Genomic DNA, 16,803 nt, shown 5'->3' on the forward strand with positions numbered 1-16,803 from the left:
GCGGGAGGCTGAAAAGCAACCGGAAGAGCGTGACTGTCACCAGAGGCGAGTGCTGAAAAGCAGAGGAGCCAGAGAAGCAGATTTATTGAAAAATGTCATTGGTGGTCCGAGGAACCCGGAGGTGCGAGTCCTCCACACAGGGGAAGAAAAGAAAGACGCTGTACATTTAAAAAAAAAAACAAAGAGCCAAAACTGGAATAAATATTGGTACGGCGTATTCAAGATGGAGGGCATTGCAGGCCAGTCTTGGACTAACTTTGGACGCAGAAATGGCTGTTTTCCTTCTAGACAGGTAATCTAATGTTCAGCTCAATTTTTGTTTCATCTGACCACAGAACTTTCCTCCAGCAGGTCTTATTTTTGTCCATGTGATGTCAAATGAAACAAAAATTGAGCTGTTTGGCCACAATACCCAGCAATATGTTTGGAGGAGAAAAGGTGATGCCTTTAATCCCAGGAACACTATCCTACCGTCAAGCATGATGGTGGTAGTATTATGCTCTGGGCCTGTTTTGCTGCCAATGGAACTGGTGCTTTACAGAGAGTAAATGGGACAATGAAAAAGGAGGATTACCTCCAAATTCTTCAGGACAACTTAAAATCATCACCCCGCAGGTTGGGTCTTGGGCGCAGTTGGGTGTTCCAACAGGACAATGACCCCAAGCACACGTCAAAAGTGGTAAAGGAATGGCTAAATCAGGCGAAAATTAAGGTTTTAAAATGGCCTTCCGTGTGGACAATGCTGAAGAAACATTTCAATGTCAGAAAACCAACAAATTTAGCTGAACTGCACTAATTTTGTCAAGAGGAGTGGTCAAAAATTCAACCAGAAGCTTGCCAGAAGCTTGTGGATGGCTACCAAAAGCGCCTTGTTGCATTGAAACTTGCCAAGGGACATGTAACCAAATATTAACATTGCTGTATGTATACTTTTGACCCAACAGATTTGGTCACATTATCAGTAGACCATAATAAATTCATAAAAGAACCAAACTTCATGAATGTTTTTTGTGACCAACAAGTATGTGCTTCAATCACTCTATCACAAAAAAATAAGAGTTGTAGAAAATATTCGAAACTCAAGACAGCCATGACATTATGTTCTTTACAAGTGTATGTAAACTTTTGACCACGACTGTATACCTGTGCACGTACAGCTCTCGTGCCCGATTTCGTGCATTTCCAGAGAGGAGGAGATTGGGAGGGACTATCTGCGAGGTGCGCAGAGTGGAAGGCAAGCTTTACAGTTTGAATTCTGCCTAGTGACACAAGATTCAAGTACCCCAGCTTTAAATATGTAAGTTATAAGAAATTATGATACAAATGTTAATATAAAGTAAATATAGCCTTGAAAGTTCAATAATGGAGTTTCTTGAATCAAATTAATTTCAATCAAAAATGCAAAATGGTTTGTTCCTCCGAGATAGCAGGTTTTACTCAACACAGACGTCATCAAAGCTCACATTTAAACATTCTCACACAGCACTAGAATTTTGCAACAATGCTGAGGTGATGAGATCCCCCTGTGACCATGTTAAAATATCCTTGAGCAAGATGCTGAACCTTCAGTTGCTCCTGATGCTGCGTCATTATTAGGCGAATGTGGTTGTAGTGTCAAAGCGCTTTGAGTACTTTGAAGGTAGAAAAGCGCTGTGCAAGTATAATCCATTTACCATTTAAAAAAGGTAAAAATATAATACATCTATTAATGGCAGTATAAGAGAAAATAATGTTCAAGTTTCACCTTTGCATCTCATTTAACATAACTGTGGTGCATTCAAAGACCCTCAATTAAAGTTAGAAACAGAGGCTTCAATAGGTTTTAAAGACGGGGATTGGGGGGGGGGGGGGTGTACTAAACTCCCAGGAGTTGCACTAATAGTAATGATGTATAATATGATTTGTATTACCCATTGATAATAATCAGTTATGTATCAGCTAAGCTCTACCTTATACTCTGAAGTAAAGGGAAACTTGACATATCTACAATCATATTCAAGTGAATAATGACAGGTTATATTAAACTCTGCAGGCTGCATTGAATTTGTTGGAACTCTTTTGTAAATTTGAAATGGTAGCTTGCCTTATGATTATACATTATGATTACATTCATGCTCAAATTGCTCTCCAAATAATGCTGCAAATAATATAGTTTATCAGCAATAATTTGTAGGACAACATATTGTCCATCAAAATTTGTTACCAGCCAAGGTCTACTTAAAGCCATACAACTGTGCCGTACGCCATGAAGTCTCACGCCAAGGTTTTTCTCAGAAGTTGGCAGCCCTGAAAATTATTGCTGTAGCTGCCGTTTTTGTCACGGCCCGGGCGCACGTCAGTCCGCATTCATGTGTGCGCTGCGCCGAGCGCACTTCCAGGAGCGCAACAGACGCGTGTCAGTCCGGCAGCAGCAAGCGGCTGCAATCAATCACCAGCAATCAGCGCACCTGTGGATGATCACAGGACCTGCCTTTATAAGCCTCCACAACCTACTGTCCCGCGCCGGACCATAGTCATCTGTTTCAGTACAGTAAGCCGACTAAACAAGCTCTAGGCATTCTCTCTGTGTTTCTCCACCGTCGTGTTGAATTGTCTCGTGTCCTTCCTTGTCGTCCTCCCTGCAGCCTGCCTTCGTTCCCACGTTACGAGCTGTGTCTCGTCTTTCCGCGTTCCCTCTGCTTACCTGTCGTCCTCCCTGAAGCCTGCCTTTGTTCCCACGTTACGAGCTGTGTATGTGTCGTCTTCCCGCGTTCCCTCTGCTTACCTGGCTGCCTCTTGCATCTCGACCTCCTGCCTGGACACCTTTGACGCCTCGCTATAGCCCCCGACTTCCTGCCTGCTCACGGATCTACGAGCCTGCTCTGCCCCTATTGGACTTCCGCCTCTCTCGCTCAACACTCACGGTAACATTTAGCAGTTAATTCCCACACATAGTCACACACCATACACTAATGGATTTAGTCACACTCTATTCCCTTGATTATTAATATTGTTATTTGTTATTTATATATATATATATATATATATATATATATATATATATATATATATATATATATATATATATATATATAGCGTAAATAAATAAATAAATAAAGAGCATATACTACGTTCCTCCTGTCTGTGCCGTCTCCTCCTCCTGTACGCGCAACAGTTTTGTATTCAACCTTGTATTTAACCGACCTTAACCTTTGCTGTGCATAAGGACTTTAAGTTGCAGTACTACAATCCACAGTCCGCCATGCTCTTGCGGCCCGTTTTGTTTCTGCCCTCAATCTCCTCTTGAATTAAAACGACAACTTCACCTTTGTTGTTGTTCATTAGCATGTCATGTTTGGACAGATGCATTCATAGCATTGTGGTTTCTCTTCTGTTCTAATTTGGAGGCGAAACCAACATGCCAGCCACCCATCAAGCAGTTGGACACAATCTAGCACATAAGACTCACTTGTCTCTGGGGCCCTCCATGGCGGCCATCGGGGACAGGTGACGCGGGCTGTTGAGGTCTCGGTGCTGTCGGGAGGGCAGGTCAGCGGCAGGGGCGGGGTTTGCGGCGGGGGAGAGCAGCTCCGCTGAGGCGCTGTGGTGGGGGATGCCAGAGCCAGCGTACAAGCCTTGAAAGACAAACAAAAGTTAATTCGGCTTAAATGTGCCAAATGCGCTCAAAGGCTCGGCGTTCGGTCTTTTCTTTCATTTGATGGCAATGGGACTTTTGTTTTGACAACCTTCATCCAATCAGATGAAATGTTCTCTTATTTGTGCTGTTTGTAATTTAAGGTAGGCTATTTGCACCGCCACGGGGGCCCTGCGTTCAGCTGCTTGTCGTTATTACGTCATAATGAACTAAAATGTTACATGTGCGCAAATAGTAGAACATTGGAAAGGAAAGGGGGCTGGATATTTGTTCGCCTTTGTATTTTTTGTGTGCAGATGAATTTGTTTATGCTCACTGCTCTCATCAAATGAGGATGTGTAGGTGCCTACTATAATGCATATTTCACATGTACAGTACGCCCACTGGACACATCATTAGGTACACAGTGGAATCCATTACAAGAGCTTCCTCTACAAAGACAATATATATAATAACTTTGTTTGACAATGTCAAAGAGGTATTAATCTACTGATTCTTTGTCATACATATAGTCACATTTATACTACAATACATAATATTTATCCCAACAGACACAAGACATTGATACAACCTTGATTATACATACATGTCCTTCAAAACTGACTTTGAAACAACGTTGAAAAATAGTTGTATTCGTAAATTGAGACAACGTTGGTGTCCAACGTTGGATCCACGTTGTTGGTTGGGAAATGACAAAATGTCAATGGTCAAATCAACATCACAACCTGACATTGAATAAACATGGTCAAAGAGCATTGTGTTCAACGTTGTATTTGTATTTGGTTGGGAAATGACCAAATTTAAATGGTCAAATCAACGTCACAACCTGACATTGAGTAACGTTGTCAAAAAGCATGTTGTTTCAACGTTGTATTTGTGTTGTAGAATATTGGTTGGGAAATTACCAAAATTCGATTGTCAAATCATTGTCAGAACTCAACATTGATTAAATGTTGTCAAAAAGCATGTCGTTTCAACGTTACGTTTGAGTTGCCCAACGTCAGGACCTAATTCAACAAGTTCTTAACGTTGTTTTAATGTCTTGTGCATTCTGGGATACCACTTCAGCCAGCTAGTCAACTAGAGCTGGCACATTTAAAGTTAAAGTTAAAGTACCACTGATGCCCTCTGCATTTGACCCATCCCCTTGTTCCACCCCCTGGGAGGTGAGGGGAGCAGTGAGCAGCAGTGGTGGCCGCGCTCGGGAATAATTTTTGGTGATTTAACCCCCAATTCCAACACTTGATGCTGAGTGCCAAGCAGGGACGTAATGGGTCCCATTTTTATAGTCTTTGGTATGACTCGGCCGGGGTTTGAACTCACGACCTACCGATCTAAGGGCGGACCCTCTAACCACAAGGCCACTGAGCAATCACTCCTGTCACTAAGAAGAAATCCTCCACAGTCTGAGTGCATTAACATGCTGCCTTGATGATTACCTGTCAGGAACCCGCATGGCTGCGGCGGTTGTGACCCCAAGATGCAGGAAACAGGAGAACGACGGGCAGGTAAGAGTTTTTATTAAACTCAAAATAGGAGGAAGCAGTCATACATGTAAAGGTTCTCAACATAGCCAATCCTCGAGCTCTGAGGAACAGGCGAGGCAGGCATAAATAGCAGCCTGATTGGCAACTGAAACCAGGTGTGCCAGGCTGCCAATCAGGGACAGGTGAGGGAAATGAGTGTTCAGGGAGAAAAGCAGGAAGGGGAACGAAAATAAGAGCGCCGACAGGAAACAAACACCAAACAAGGAACCAACACCAGAAGTGAAGTGACAGATCGTCACATTACCCACTAGAATTCTAAAATCTGTGCTGAGCAGTTTGTTACCGCAATTCGCTCATCTATTTAATATCTCACTTCAGACTGGAACATTTCCAAAGGCCTTAAAAAATGCTGTCTTTAAGCCCCTCTTAAAGAAGAGTAGTCCTGATGCCACTGTACTGAACAACTATCAGCCCATATCAAATCTGCCATTTTTGGGCAAAGTACCAGAAAAAGTTGTATACCAACAGCTTAGTGACTTTCTCCTGTTTAACAATGAATTTGATGCTTTCCAGTCAAGATTAAGGCCACACCACAGCACTGAAACAGCTCTTATCCAGGTGACAAATGATATCCGCCTGAACACAGACGCAGGAAAAGTCTCAGTCTTGGTGCTGCTGGACATGAGCACATGGTTGACCATACTATCTTGATACAGAGGTTCGAAAACTTGGTGGGAATATCTGGTTCTTCTCCTAAAGGGGAACTGCATTTATTTTTAGTATTTTGCCTCTCGTTCACAATCATTATGACAATTGATGTTTTTATTTGTTTTTTTTAAATAATAAATGCAATCAAAAGTTCGCTTACAATGGAGCCAGTGGGATATAAATCCCTTAAAAACATCTAACCACCTCCATTGAGGTTTTATATACATGATCTAAGTATATATATAATGTAGTAACAGGCACATTTATAATAACATTTAATCTTTACGTATTTTGATAATTTTAAGCACCAAGGTGCATTCATTTAAAATATGTACCACGTTTACTTTTTTTTTCCTTCATCACTGCAGACTTCATAAGAGCCAATAAACATAATAAAACATCACTTACTCTATAATGTCCGCAGTTATTAGGATGCCGACAGCTAGGATGTTCATATATTCCCCTTTAGATGAAGAATAACCATAATCCTCACGAAAAAATGGAGTCGGTGGGGGTACCAAGCATCTTTTCGTGTCGTTCTCGCCATCTCCAAGCCCTGAATGGCTGTCAAAGCGTACCAACTTGTCGGAATACCTCCTCAAATGACTTCTGTCTAGGTGAGGTGCATGATTTATGATCTTTAATAAACTTACAAAGAGTAAGGAAGCGAGAAAGCAGCAGACCACTCGATGTAAACATAGGGACAAACGGTAGTGATCACAGCGCCGCTATAAATACTTTGTCTGCGTTAGCGCTTATAATAACAATTATCACTGATACATGGTTAATATTCAAGTCACAAAATGTAAATGGAGTATTGTTGGTGGTTTTTGGATGGTTATTTATTGGATTTTATGGGCGAAGTAAGCTGACTTTTATTTACAAGTTGTGATTAAAGTCTTATCTCGATCACAGGACATACTTTGTTGAAATTGCTAACTGTGTCTCTGACCGAATGGCTATGACCTGTGGGATTTTCTCATGGCCCGATTTTGAGACGTCTATTGTTCAACCTGTACATGCTGCCACTCGGTCAAATAATACGCAGCTTCAATGTGTTCCACCACAACTATGCAAATGACACTCAGATCTGCGTGTCACTGACGGCAGGTGACAGATCAGTGCGTGGAAGCAAAACATTTTTCTTCAGCGAAACTCAGACAAAACAGAAATGATTGTCTTTGGCCCACAGAAGCAAAGAGAAACAATTATCAGTCACATTGAGACCCTCTCCCTGAAACCTAATAATCAGGTTAGAAATTGAGGGTTAATAACGGACTCATACTTGAACTTTAATAGCCAAATTAAGTCAATAACATCAGCAGCCTTTAACCATTTGTAAAACATTGCCAAAATCAGAGGAATATTGTCTAAATCAGCCTTAGAAAAACTAATCCATGCCTTTGTCTCCAGAAGGTTAGATTACTGTAGTAGCCTTCTCACTGGGCTCTCTCTAAACAAAGCTGTAAAGCAGCTGCAGTACATCTAGAATGCTGCTGCTTGAGTCCTGACTAGAACCAGGAAATACGACCATTTTAGTCCAGTGCTTAGATCACCGCACTGGTTTCCTGTTGCCCAGAGAATAGACATTAAAACTGCTCTCCTTGTGTACAAGTATTTTCATGGTCTGTGCCAAACTTAATCTCTGACATGTTAGAGCCATATGAACCATCTCAAACTCTGACAACCTTCAGGTAGTGGTCTCCTGCCGGTGCCCAGAGTTAGGACCAACTGGTTTAAGTTTCATGCTCCTAAAATCTGGAATAGTCTTCCTGAAAATGTGAGTTGGAAATGATCAAATCCAGCCTGAATACACTTTTATTTAATTGTGCATATGACAACTGAAAGTATTTTATCTGGAGTATTTGAGTGATTTCAATTTTAATTATGAATGATTTTATGACTGTATTTTCTGATTTAAATTTGAAATATGACTTTATATACTTCTATTTTTGCATTATTTACATTTTCTGTAAAGCACTTTGAATTGCCTTTTATGTGAATTGTGCTCTATAAATTAAATTAAAAATTAAAGTCACACACACACTAGGTGTGGTGAAATTACCCTCTGCATTTGACCCAACCCCTTTGTTCCACCCCCTGGGAGGTGAGGGGAGCAGTGAGCAATTGCGGTGGCCACGTTCGGGAATCCTTTTGGTGATTTAACCCCCAATTCCAACCCTTGATGCTGAGTGCCAAGCAGGGAGGTAATGGGTCCCATTTTTGTAGTGTTTGGTATGACTCGGCTGGGGTTTGAACTCACAACCTACCGATCTCAGGGCGGACACTCTAACCACAAGGCCACTGAGCAGGTTAATAATATTATTTTATATATAATATTTATGCTTTTGGAACACACCGGTCCATATTTGTATACAGATATTTGATGATATGTTTGTACATATATTTTTGAATTGTGTTTCATAATATATACATACTGTATATACATTGGTACCGCATTAATAATTCTTTAAAAAAGTATACAAATACTACAATAATTTCGTACAAATACTAATTTCGTACAAATACTAATTTGTACGAAAATCTACAAACGTATCTCATAAAAAATGATGTAAATCCAGTTCATTTTTCCAACATCCAAAAATAAGAACACAAAATACATTTTAAAGACCATAACGATTGTTCCAGATACAGAAAACAATGCAAAATACAAATAAATGGCTTGTTTGGGCTATCGATTCTGTGGCATGATATGCGAGCAAACAGATTTTGTTACATTACATTGTTTGGCCCTATGATAACCGACACAACTTAATGAAAACCAGGTACCACTGTATGTATTAATTTTCTTGCATATGTATTTTTAACATACGTATAATGGGAATTTACCTGGAACATTATTCCTTTAAGGCAATGCTGCCCGGAAGCCAATTGTGGCCTGCAGCTTGTTTACTTTATTGACCCACCACACATGCTCCATACACAAAAAATACGTCCCGGACTAGAACATTACACACAAAAAAATTGGAACCTTAGCCAAACCATCTTGAGGTAATGTTGCAACTTTTAATACCAACAAAGAAATTAACCTAAAAAAACACTCCAATATTAGCTAATTTAGGCTACAGTTCTCCAAAAATGTACTACATTGATGCTAATATACTTATCCTTTGCTATTGACATGCTACTGATTAGCATTAGCAATTTTACATGGCGATTTCAACACCTCCAAATTTGTCAAGAAAAACTACAACTAAGATGTACATTACAATCAGCTTATTACAGCTGCTGCGTAATAAGTACAATCCTTATAGTATTAACACTTTTTAGGGTGAAACAAAAGCCTAGATTTAACAAAGACTGAACTGACTAGCCAACACACCATAAACTATACACTACTGCCATTTAACGTCTTCGACTTGCAACTGAAATTGCAACTTCATGTTATACAAATGAGACTCAGAAATGTGATAACAAAACAAGATATAACAACTAGATAGCAGTTATAATCAGCTCATTTTTTAATGTTGCAATAAAAATGTTTTATTTTATAATCAAAAACATTATGTATTAACACACACAAAAGTACCGGAAATTGGTACCGTTGAGTACCGGTTTCGATTCCCAGGTACTGGGAATTGGTACAGTATGGGTTCAAATGTGAACGCTACCCATCCCTTTAGTCTTTGATGATATGTTATGATATGATAATATAATGCTTTTTAGTGTGCTAAAAAATCTTTACATGGTTTTAGTTGGCAAAATAATAATTATAATAATATTAGTGAAGAAGAATAATAAGAAAATTGAATATCTCAATGGAGTTGGATTAGAATCATTAGATATTCCACTAATTTGCTTTGTTAGCCATCCCTTTAATCTCTGATGATATGGTATGATATGATAATATGATACTTTTTAGTGTGCTAAAAAACCTTAACATAGTTTTAGTTGGCAAAATAATAATTATAATGATATTAGTGAAGAAGAAGGAGAAGAAAATTGAATATCTCAAAGGAGTTAGATTAGAATCATTGGATATTCCACTAATTTGCTTTGTTAGCCATAACAAAACTAATATGTGGAATTTTTTGTTCAGATGGTTTAGGACCTACATTGTACAACTTAAACACCTTAAATCTTTAATATATTTGCAAGTCGTACACCTTTTCCATGGCCAAATTCAAGCACTTTTTAAGGACTTTCAAGATCAATTTTCCAGTTTTTCCAGTACCCTTCAAAAGGCGAAAAACCAGTGAGAATCAATCCATAACCTTGTTGTTTGAGGTCACCAAATGCTGTCTGTAGGAAAAATACAGAAAATCTGCTAAAACCTAAGCCTAACATTGAACCAGCAGTTATCATTATCTGAATGGGGCACAGAAAATAAAGCAGTGTTTCTGTAGACTATTCAATGTCATTGTTGTTTGCAAACATGTCTCCATTTGTGTTGTTTTTCAAATGTCTTGTTCTTTTTCTTACTTACAGCACTCAATGACAGAACAGCACGGATTGATTCACACCGTATTTGTGCTGGTAAACTGCATAATGTGATATCAATACACGCACCCTCAAACTTTCAACTTCACTCATTTATTAACAAAACTGTTCCACATTCCACATAATAACATAAAGGAAAATATTTTGTTTGTCTCACAACATCTCAGTCACCTTTCATTAAGCATATCTAGCCTTATAACTGTGGCTATTATAACAAATTAACAAAAAGACAAAAGTTAACTTTTTTTGCTTTCACTGAGGTAGCCAGACAAGTTAAGTAGACAACAAACATAATAGTGCAAGAAATGCATACAACCATGTTGTGCAAAAACTACAAAATCATTCATATTAACTCAGCTCTAAGTTGTGAAAAAGGTTACAAATTATACATTACATGACCTTCACAGTACAAACAAGTCCAATAATGGACTAATAATTTCCATCCAATGTTCATTAAAACGACAACCTCATGGCATGATGGACCGATGCAACACTGTCCTATTGGGGGCGACACAGAGCCGTATATACATGACAACAACCTAATGTAAGGGCTCGTGCAAAGCCAACAGATCAAGCGTGTAGCTTTCATTTTTAAGGAAACTTATTTTATTTTTTTCTAGTTTATAATTTGCCTATTGAGTCAGACTGCTGAGAAATATGATGAACATTTCCAAGCATTTCCAAGCACTTCACCCAAAATTCAAGCATTTTTCAAAACCTTGAAAACACAACAATAAAAGCATTTTCAAGGTTTTTAAGCACCCGTACGAACCCTGACCATGAGCATCGCAGCCCTGCAACAAAATAAGTTGCTTGACAATGTGCAATGCTAAGTTAACGAGCTATGGGCTGTTTACTTCATATCTTAACATGTTGACTTTAATTTAAACTAGTGATTTTACTGACTGTTTGCCATATCATTGGAGAGCATCCAGATTAGTGACTGCTTGACAAAAGAAGAAGAAAAAAGGGGATGAAAGGTTACCAAATGCTTGCCACCAGGTGCAGCTGTTTTCAAGTAGACGCGTGCTATGTCCTTGATGTGACAGCCCTCTCAAATGGTTACAAGCCGGATTCATAATGCCCAAATCATCAATCACGCACCCTTAAATGTTTTTCCCCTTTAGCCCCAACATCTGTTATAACATTGGCCGAACGCAGTCGACAAATAGGTCCTGGGACTGCCTCAATTTCATCACTAGTTCCACTTTAGAAAGCAAAGGGACGGCACTCTTGTTAAACTTAGTGTTGGATTATGGTCTGGACAATTTTTATGCTGACTTGCTCCAAGGGGTCGTCAGTTTGAGACAGAGAGGCGTACACAGCCACTCGGAATAACAGCGGGTGCATGTAAAGGCTAATAAAAGGACGATGAGTCCGTCCTGTCCTCAAAAAAACGCTCCAATTAAGTTCCTTAAAGCCCAGAGGGGCTTCTCCGAAAGGAGAGAAAATGTATAGCGGGTGAGAACTGAGCTGACTGGAAGCGTGAGTCACTTTCGAGCGTTAATGACAGGATGGACGCTTGCTCTAACACGCTCCTATTGGCACAACAAAGTGGAGTTCATGTAAATGGGGGAACCCAAATGCCAACATTTTAAACTGGGATGCACCTTTGAACACTTTGGCCGACAAGCCATCTCCTCGGGGGGCTTTTTTTTTTTTCAAAAGGAGGTCCAGGAACAGAGGGTGGGTGAGGCTGGAAAGCCAAGACTCAAAGACATGTTGAGCGTTGTCAATGGAGTTCCAGCAACAATAAGAGGCAGCACCGGGGATCCTGGATGGGCTACAGGCACAAAACAAGGACAGATGTGTCCACAAACCTGGGAGGCCTGCGAGGCATCGCTCTGGTCTTTAATATCTTCATAATGTATTTCTCTTAGTCCTAATACAAAGTGGTGTTGACGTTTGGTGATGGAAAAAAATGGACGGCTGCACATGATGAATAAACGTTTCCTTTACGAGCTTATTGCCAAAGAGCTTTTTTGTGGTATTTGCAAAAGAAGACAGATTCAAATGATAGAGCCTTGGAATATAAAATAAAAAATGAAGTGATTGGTTGTCGCAAGACATAAATGTCAGAATTAGAAATGTAAATAAACACGGGTCTACCCATATGTAGAGCCAAGCATTAGAAACTTTTCAACATGGTCCAAAAATGGCATCTCATTCGTCCGTGTTGGCATTTTTCGAGTGGATGAAACGTTAATGCACAAACTTTCCCACTTGGTAGTGCACATCCAGATGGGATACATTACGATAATCTATAACATTACATTTCTAATTTTCAATGCTTTATGTTTCATACACCCGCAAAACGTTTTAGATGACTGATTTTTTGGAAAACCTTGTACAAGAGTGAAGATTTCCAATACGCTTTTCACTTTTTAGCATTGGCATACTGATGGGGAAAATTACTGTTCATCGCCGTAATCTTTTTATATACGTTTTCGGTAACAGTTTAGTATGAGGAACATATTCATCATTAATTAGTTGCTTATTAAACTAACAAATACTTAATTTAGAGTTATTTGGACACTAGGGGAACATATAAGGGTCAGGGTAAGGGTTAGGGTTACTAATAAGCAATAATTCTGAGGTTATTGAGGGAACACTCTTAGTTAATGGCTTACTGGTTGTATAATAAAGCCATGCAGAATAAGGCATTAATAAGTACTTAATAATGACTAATTATGAGCCTATATGTTACTAATTTGCATGTTAGTAAGCAACTAATTAATGGTGAATATGTGTTCCCCATACTAGAGTGTTACCACATTTTCTTTAATCTAATTATAGATTCTAAACAATACTATAATGCCTTTTATCTAGGGTGCACCTTTGTATACATACAGTATAAATACAGTGCTACCACGGGGAGGCGTGGTGCGGTTGGGAGAGTGGCCATGCCAGCAACCTGAGGGTTCCTGGTTCAATCCCTAGCTTCTACCAACCTAGTCACGTCCGTTGTGTCCTTGAGCAAGACACTTCACCCTTGCTCCTGATGGGTCTTGGTTAGCGCCTGCATGGTTCCCGCCATCAGTGTGTGAATGTGTGTGTGAATGGGTGAATGTGGAAGTAGTGTCAAAGCGCTTTGAGTGCCTTCAAGGTAGAAAAGCGCTATGCAAGTATAACCATTTACCATTTTACCTCAACTTAAGAGTAGTTTGAGATACAAGCTTTTTGTTATGAAACGTCTTCTAAGAACAGTCCAGTTGCGATCGATTGAATGCCCTGAGATGACAATGACCTGGATGAATTAGAACATTCATAGACATAGAAGGCAGAAGAACCATGTGATTGCTAAAAGGAAAATAATGTAATTACAGTGTTCCCTTAATAATTGCGGCGGTTAGTGAAGTGAAGTGAAGTGAATCACATTTATATAGCGCTTTTTCTCAAGTGACTCAAAGCGCTTTACATAGTGAAACCCAATATCTAAGTTACATTTAAACCAGTGTGGGTGGCACTGGGAGCAGGTGGGTAAAGTGTCTTGCCCAAGGACACAACGGCAGTGACTATGATGGCAGAAGCGGGGATCGAACCTGCAACCCTCAAGTTGCTGGCACGGCCGCTCTACCAACCGAGCTGTACCGCCCAATGGTTACATTGCATACGCCCCCGTGGTAGGTGAAGGTCCACAAAGTAGGGACACTGTCTGTGATTTGTATAAATATTTTATGCATTTAAAGTTTTCATAACCCCTTAATATACTCTTAACCAGGGGTTCTTAATATTTTTGACCTTGGGACCCAACTACAACGTTTTTTAAAATATTAACACTGAATTAGTAATCTTACTCTTGATTTTAATCTTATTCAATAATTATATCCAACTTACTTACAGTTTAACAGCATACAAATGATATGAAAGCATGTGTTAATCACCAATATTATTATCGAGGATTAGGTCAGGCTGATTACAAAAATAGATACAAATGAAATATACCGTATTTTTTGGACTATAAGTCGCTCCGGAGTATAAGTCGCACCGGCCGAAAATGCATAATAAAGAAGGAAAAAAACATATATAAGTCGCACTGGAGTATAAGTCGCATTTTTTGGGGACATTTATTTGATAAAACCCAACACCAAGAATAGACATTTGAAAGGCAATTTAAAATAAATAAAGAATAGTGAACAACAGGCTGAATAAGTGTACGTTATATGAGGCATAAATAACCAACTGAGAACGTGCCTGGTATGTTAACGTAACATATTATGGTAAGAGTCATTCAAATAACTATAACATATAGAACATGCTATACGTTTACCAAACAATCTGTCACTCCTAATCGCTAAATCCCATGAAATCTTATACGTCTAGTCTCTTACGTGAATGAGCTAAATAATATTACTTGATATTTTACGGTAATGTGTTAATAATTTCACACATAAGTCGCTCCTGAGTATAAGTCGCACCCCCGGCCAAACTTTGAAAAGGACTGCGACTTATAGTCCGAAAAATACGGTGCTGCAAAAAAAAAACTGATAAAAAATGAATTTACATAAAAGTACACAGAGGTGGCGACTTGTCCAGGGTGTACACCGCTTTCCGCCCGATTGTAGCTGAGATAGGCTCCAGCGCCCCCCGCGACCCCGAAGGGAATAAGCGGTAGAAAATGGATGGATGGATGGATAAAAGTACACAGTGCTAAAATTAACAAATTAATTTTAAACTAAATTAATAATCAATATATATGTTTCTTAAATAAATTGTCATTAAAATTAAAGCGCAAATGAAAATAAAGCTTTGTTACTTTAGTCATAATTTTTGCGCTAAAGAAACTCCTTTATAACTTTAGCTCCAGACTTCTTCTGTTTGTTTGATATGGTCATTACTGCCACAAGTGGTGGAAAAGTGTATTACAACTAAGTACAGATGCAGCCCAACAACACCTGATAAATCTCAATGGTTCTCAGTCAGTATGTGTCCATGAACTAAATTAGTCCAATTTCTCAAATAGTTTGGCTCTAAATAAGTATCGTAAAACCTATGGAAACACTTTAATCCGATCTTGTTCCTTTTTTGAAAAGTCAGACTAACACATCGGGATTATGCGATTAGAAAACCAGATCTTTTGAGGGGTTGTGTGCCCCGGAGTAGACCTTTCGTATCGCACATGCGCCAGTCTCAACGCGTGGGATATAACCCAGAAGCAGATACCATTCAGTAAAAACATAGTAACAATTGTAATGAAGAGGACACCGTTTATTTGCCTCACAAATTAAAAGAACGGAACATTTTGAAGTACATCGATGGGAGAGAAAAATACGGATTAAAAAGAACTCTGTATTCCACACAACTGGCAAGATAGTCCAGAAGAATAGCAACCTTTTTCTCGAACAGTATCGGCCGGGGCGCGAACTGTTTTTTTCTTTGGGAATTAAAACTCCTTCCAAAGTTTTGTTTTCATAATTCACTGTCCTAATATTCCTTCGAAAAAATTTTACCGCCGGTCTTTCTTTGCTTTGGACCTGCATCCGTTTCGATACATTCTTGGTTGTAGTGTCATGTTCGTAGCCGAAAATATAAAGTAATGTATGTATGTATGGCCAATTGTCACATTCGAGAAAGTACATGGACACTTGGACTTCACAAATCAGACTAATTCAGTGTACGGAAACGTAGTGAATGGTACTTTAAATCCACAATGCACTGAGATTGTAGTAAGTGAACTGCAAAGTGGTGAGGAAACACTGTACTTATAATTAAATAAAACAATATTACTGTATATTGGTGTATGGTTATTAAGTTAATAACGATAATGCCGAAATATGTCAATGAAAGCAAATGATCAACAGTATTGTTCTGTGACAGCAAGTATTTCACTGAGGAGTTATAGTACAGTAAAATACTTCTCTCTTATTTCTCAGAGTTACAGCACCACCAGGAGCTTTGTGGCATGCATCTGGCTGCAAATTCATGTCTTACATTACCCCAAAAGACACTAGTGCAGATTAATATTTTAGGACCTCAGGTTGTTGAGAATATTCTTATTACATAAGCGTTGCCTCTCCAGTACCCTGTCCATCATCACTCTTGGTTGTGAATACGCAGCCCGATGTTATGAGTCCATATTTGATTGATGGCTGTCATTGTGCACAGAAAGAACATCATCCATGGCAGCTATGTTGACAAGCTTGTTGATGACCACTGATGTCTTTTTGATTACTCCACCAAGTGCTAGGATTTATAGCATTTGGTATAAAAAGTGGCTTGAAAACCAGCCAGCCTTGTACGGACGGCCTCATTATGAATTGCACAACATGGAGGAAGGTCTCACAACTGCAATTTTCTTTGCTTCGTTGAGTTATTTTAGCAGTATTTCAGTACTTGTTACAAGACTGTTTCGGTTGTGTTACAGTCTGCGATATACTTTCTTTTTTAGGATGCACAATCTATTCTAATTCTGATCTAGGAAAACCAGGAAACAATTGAATGGCCCCAGCTTGCAGTAAAGATAATTTCAGATTGCACAAGCAGCCGGTCATTTGGACAACTGTCTTTAAAAAG

At 39.1% G+C, this 16,803-nt stretch overlaps 1 protein-coding gene across 2 annotated transcripts in view; it reads right to left on the minus strand.

The window, feature by feature from the left end:
• glis1b (GLIS family zinc finger 1b) overlaps nt 1–16,803 on the minus strand; it is a 223,691-nt gene that overhangs the window by 38,172 nt on the left and 168,716 nt on the right. For both annotated transcript variants that reach the window (XM_061977975.1, XM_061977974.1), the window contains exon 10: nt 3,449–3,614. In XM_061977975.1, coding sequence (XP_061833959.1) covers nt 3,449–3,614 — 166 coding nt within the window. The remainder of the gene's footprint in view (nt 1–3,448; nt 3,615–16,803) is intronic.

The sequence above is a fragment of the Nerophis lumbriciformis genome, linkage group LG18, assembly GCF_033978685.3.
Source record: "Nerophis lumbriciformis linkage group LG18, RoL_Nlum_v2.1, whole genome shotgun sequence".
In the NCBI taxonomy this organism is placed as follows: Eukaryota; Metazoa; Chordata; class Actinopteri; order Syngnathiformes; family Syngnathidae; genus Nerophis; species Nerophis lumbriciformis.